This window comes from Populus alba, chromosome 3 (genome assembly GCF_005239225.2).
Source record: "Populus alba chromosome 3, ASM523922v2, whole genome shotgun sequence".
Taxonomy (NCBI): Eukaryota; Viridiplantae; Streptophyta; class Magnoliopsida; order Malpighiales; family Salicaceae; genus Populus; species Populus alba.
The window spans coordinates 22,646,843-22,652,200 of record NC_133286.1 but is presented as its reverse complement, the minus strand read 5'-3'; the positions used below and the strand labels follow the sequence as shown (position 1 = coordinate 22,652,200).

Below are 5,358 nucleotides of genomic sequence, written 5' to 3'. Positions count from 1 at the left end.
GGGAAATTAGCGATTTACCCTAGGACTATTGGTCAGGGTTTAAATGCGTGAAACACTCAACTCATATCTGAGTGTCTGCTTTGTAATGGTGGGCATACGTGTCTTAACTGTTCCATGCAACGCCCCCATACTTCTTTACGAAGAATGTCATTGGGCAGATATGAGACCCTTCAAGACCAGATAGAAAAACTACCCGTTCTCACTTAATAAATAGAGCTTGTCTTTAGGATATGTGTCTTACTTTCATTGGCATCACGATTAATACTGTTAAATTCATCAACCCAGGCTTTGAGCTGAAATCATGACTAAGTACCTCTCTTTCCAAGAATATGGACAAGAGTCTGAGTTGGCTCAGATCGCCGAAGGAAAATGCCCAAGAATCGACGCTAGTGGGTAAACGACTTAGGAAAGTTATTGCCTATCATGGAATATGTTGACGAGACTCTGTTTGAAAGGCGATATGGGAGGATTGCACAAATAATGAAGTTGCATGTACAAGCAGCGGCGATCAAAGCCCTTCTGAATTTTTGGGATCCCAATTATCGGTGTTTTACCTTTGGAAACATCGATATAACACCAACCTTGGAAGAATATGAGAGAATCCTGGATTTTCCAAATGTCAGCTGTAGAATCTACCGCCGACGTAAATTTGAAGACACAGCTTCGGAAGTAGTTAGTTTATTAGGCTTAGGAAAGATCAGCCAGTGTAGAGTTGCTGAAGGGGGTTTTAAATGGAAGGTCATTGAAGCCCGAATGAAGAAAAATGCCGAAGAAGGCAAGTTGGGAGACAAACGATATAAGTTGGTGGCCTTCGCCATTTTTGGGCTAGTGTTGTTCCCTTCTGAAACTGGGGTCATCAGTTTAGAAGCAGCAAGTGTCTTCGTTGAATATGAGCATGACAAGATCAATCCTTCCTCAGCCATCTTGGGGGAAACCATGTTATCTCTTAATCACTGCCGAACACATGGAAAAGGAGCTATGAGATGCTGCGTCCCTATGTTGTACCTATGGATAATCAGTCATATCGAAGCACCAAGAGACATCTTCAACAACTTTTGGTGGTTTGACTTGCGACCGTTAAAAATTACCATAGATGAGATTTGGAAGAATTGGGATGAGAAGGCATGGAGGGATAAGTATGCAGCATTGCCAAGTAGCAACTTCAAATGGAAAGCGCCGTGGATGAACAACGTTATTTGCACAATGAGCTGCGGAAGCAAGATATGGGTTCCTTTGATTGGTGTAACAGGTTACATCAGCTATGCGCCCGCCCTCGTAACAAGGTAGTTAGGCGGAATGCAATATACGCCAAGAACCTTGGGTTTAGCTGATTTCATTGGGTTATTCAAGCATCAACCGTTCATCGAAGAAATGGAGCTTATCCGACAGGATTGGGAAAGACCCTTGAAGCTGAAAAGAGAAGAAAGAAGCAATTTTGAAACCTCATTCAGCCATAATTATATAGTTTGGAGGAATGAAGATTTTTCTGAAGTGAAGGGTCTCTCTACACCAGAACAGTCAGAGGCAGCGATAGAACCACAGAAAAGGAAAAGAAAGGATGATGAGGAAGATCTAAGAAAGCAGTTAGAACAGTGCAGAATAGAACTCAGCAAAAGTAAGGGGCGATAACAACTGTTAGAGAACCAGCTAAAGGAGGAAAATACGATGAGGATTTTCTTGAATCAGCGGTTAGAAAAACAAGAGAAGCAACTAATGTCTCTAAAGGAATGGCAGCAAAGGGCTGAGGTAGCTGAAGAGATAACAACGGGGGTCCAGGCTGAGTTAAAGAATCGAATAGCTGATTATAATGAGTTGGTCAAGAAGAATGGGATAGCAGAAAAAGAATTGGCTAAGGTTAAGAGGTCAACAAAAGGCGTGAATGTTGATAAGGAGACGATGGATTCTTTGAAGAAGGGAAGGAAACTTCTTTTAAAGAAAATAGAAGTTGAAAAGGAGAAGAATCGTCTAGCCAACCTCGACATAGAAGAAGAAAGGAAGGTTAGAGCTCAGTACATGGTGCAACTAGAGGAAGAAAGAAATGCGAGAAGGGCCGCTGAGTCTGACATAAGGGATTACCAGAAGAGAGCTGAGTCTTCGAAAAGAAGGATGGTGGCTTTACAAGCGGAGATCGAGGTACGAGAAGAAGAGTTGAGGGAGTTGAGAAGCCACTACTTTGAGATGGAAGAAGAGATGGGTAAAGCTAAGCAAGAGCGTCAAGAATGCCAAGATTACATGGACAACTTAGCAGTTTAAATCAATTCCAAAACGGCAAAGCTGGATATCGAAAAGGAAGAGCTACAGAGGATAAGAGACAAGTTGGCACGGTCAGAGGATATGGTGCGAGTGTTGGAAAGAAGCAACGAAGCCTTAGGAGCCAGCAACGAAGCAATAATCGAAGATAACACCGTATTCCATGATAGAATAAGACATATGTCAAAACAGGTTGAGCAAGTAGCCCGTTATGCAGAAAGGTTGCAACAACAAGCCACCCAAGTTGGAAATGATGCTTCAAAGTATAGAGAATACATGGGGGCCATGGCTTGTTTTATTGGAGATTTAGCTAATAGGGGAAATGCTTTTAGAGGTAGCAATGTATAGGACTCTCTTTCCCATTATTGTTTTGTATGAGCAATTTTGTTATTTATAAGAAGTCCATGACGTATTTCCTTTATTAATGGTTTTGGTAAGCCACTATGATAAGAACTTGGCAAACCCTCTTTTATGGTAATCGGGTCAACTCAGGAATCTTGCTTAAAGGTTACGAAAGTCATGAATCAGCTCATAATATATATATATATACACACTACATATGCATCACATTCTCATCACGCATTTTGTTTTTAATTTATCATATGCACGCCAGATCGTGAAACATAGGTTCCACACCTAGAGTACATCAAACCCGTTTAAGATCAAGAATGGAGAATGAAGAGAGAGCCATCCTAGAATCCCACTACCAAAGTGAATTGGAAGCCGTAAAGAATGAAGTATCTCGAATGACCAATCTGCTTGAGCAACTTTTAAGAGCCAAGAACGGGGAGGGAACGTCTACCCAACCACCTATAGGAGCACCATCAGTTCATGTCCCGGGGGTATCTCAGAACTTGGGGGCAGATTCAGTGACGGGGCAGCACTTTGCACCTGCCATTCCCGTTTAGCCCCCTCAAGCTCACATCACTGTAGATTTGACAGCAGATGGGCCTTCTGATAATAGGTCCACTGGTTTTATGAACGATGACAAGATATCAGCTTTGGAAGAGAGGTTAAGAGCAGTCGAGGGAAATGATTGGTTTGACCCCATACGAGCGTCTGAAGTATGCTTGGTACCAAACGTCACGGTGCCAAAGGATTTTAGGATACCGGAGTTTATAAGGTACACTGGGTTGGAATGCCCAAACACTCACCTTCGATCTTATTGCAATAAGATGGCTGAGGTGATTCATAATGATAAGTTGATGATCTACTTTTTCCAAGACAGTCTATCGGGGTCTGCGCTAAGCTGGTACATGAGGCTTGATAATGCCAGGATTAAGAAATGGAAGGATTTAGTGGAGGCTTTCCTTAAGCAATACAAGTTCAATTTGGAAATTGCTCCAGATCAAACAAGCCTTATGTCAATAGAAAAGAGAAGCCAAGAGTCAGTTAGGGCTTTATGCGCAAAAGATGGAAGGGACGAGGCCACACATGTGCAACCCCCTTTGATAGAAACGGAGATGGTGACGTTGTTCGCCAATACATTCAAGGCACCCTACTATGAGCATTTAATGGGTAGCTCATCTCAACATTTCTATGATGTTGTACGTGTGGCGGAAAGAATAGAGCAAGGAATCAAAGCTGGGCGCATAACAGAGCCTTTAGAGAAGAAAGGTTTCATTGGAAGGAAAAGAGAAGGTGACGTTAACAATTTGGAGGGCGAGTACAAAGGCAAAAAAGTAAATCACCAAAACCCACAAATGCCTACCCATCACATAAACTTTACCAAACCTTTTAACCCCAATCATCAAACAAACAACCAAAACAACCACCAAAAGCCATTCACAAGATACACTTCAGAACAGCTACCTCCACTACCCATGCCTTTAAAAGACTTGTATGCTAAATTGTTGAGCATCGGACAGATAACTCCGATCATTCTACCACCAATCCAACCACCCTTTCCCATATGGTACAAGCCCGAACTAACCTGCAAATACCATGCCGGCAATCCAGGGCATGGAATTGAAACCTGCTACGCCTTTAAAAGGAGATTGTTAGAGCTTATCAAAAGGGGGTGGGTATCCTTCGAAGACATGCCCAGCATCAATTCAAATTCATTACCTAATCATACTGCAAGTAATAGTGGAGTAGGCATGATAGAAGTTGGGAATCAAAGCAAGACGTTAAAGGTATCCATGAAGAGGATATATGACATGTTGTTAAAGTCAGGATTCCTTGAGATAAATGTCGAAGGCCATTTGGAGGGAGGTGATTATTGTGCGTACCATGGAACAGAGGGACATCATATTGAAGACTGTATCGAGTTTCGCGAGAAGGTGGCAAAAATGATGACATTGGGAGAGTTGAGGATCGAACCCATGGAGGACAGTCGCGAGGTGAGTATGATGGAAGGTCAAGATAAGATGTCAAGAGTATGTAGGGTCCAACCAACGGCTAATGGACCACCAAAATTAATCTTGGCTAGACCTTCTTGCACCAAGGGAAATCACAATGCCATGCCCTATAATTATGGTTGTGCTGCCAACATTCAAGCCCCTCTTTCTCTGTTCCAAACTGAGATCAGTGGGTTAACTCGGAGTGGCCGGTGCTTCACTCCCGAAGAGTTGAGGAAGGCAAAAGGCAAGGCAGTAGTAGATGTTGACAAAGCAACAACAGTTAATAAGCCAGTAACTGAAGAAGAGTCAAATGAGTTTTTGAAGTTGATAAAACATAGTGAATACTGCATAGTGGATCAACTAAAAAAGACTCCGGCTAGGATCTCCCTTATGTCTTTAATACTCAGCTCTGAGCCACATCGGAACGCTTTGCAAAAAGTTTTGAATGAGGCGTATGTACCCCAAGACATTGAACAAAAAACCATGGAGCACTTGGTGGGGAGAATCCACGCAACTAATTACCTCTACTTCACGTCTAATGAGCTTGATGCTGAAGGTACCGGACACAACAAGCCTTTATACATTACTGTTAGGTGCAAAGACTGCCTAATAGGGAAGGTGTTCGTCGATAATGGCTCGGCTCTTAATGTATTGCCAAAGCATATTTTGAAAGAAATGTCGGTCGATGCATCTCATATAAAGCCAAGTACCATGGTGGTCAGAGCATATGACGGCTCGCCTCGACCAGTAATGGGGATTTTAGAAG

General features: G+C 42.6%; 1 protein-coding gene across 1 annotated transcript; it reads left to right on the top strand.

Moving 5' to 3' along the window:
- The first annotated feature begins 423 nt into the window (after positions 1-423).
- LOC118061337 (uncharacterized) lies at positions 424-1,287 on the top strand. The gene has a single exon (XM_035074768.1). The coding sequence runs from the start codon at positions 424-426 to the stop codon at positions 1,285-1,287; it is 864 nt and encodes a 287-aa protein (XP_034930659.1).
- Positions 1,288-5,358: the final 4,071 nt, after the last annotated feature.

Coding starts and splice junctions, on each gene's coding strand:
- LOC118061337 (XM_035074768.1), top strand. CDS start 424: ATGGAATATGTTGACGAGACTCTGTTTGAAAGGCGATATGGGAGGATT.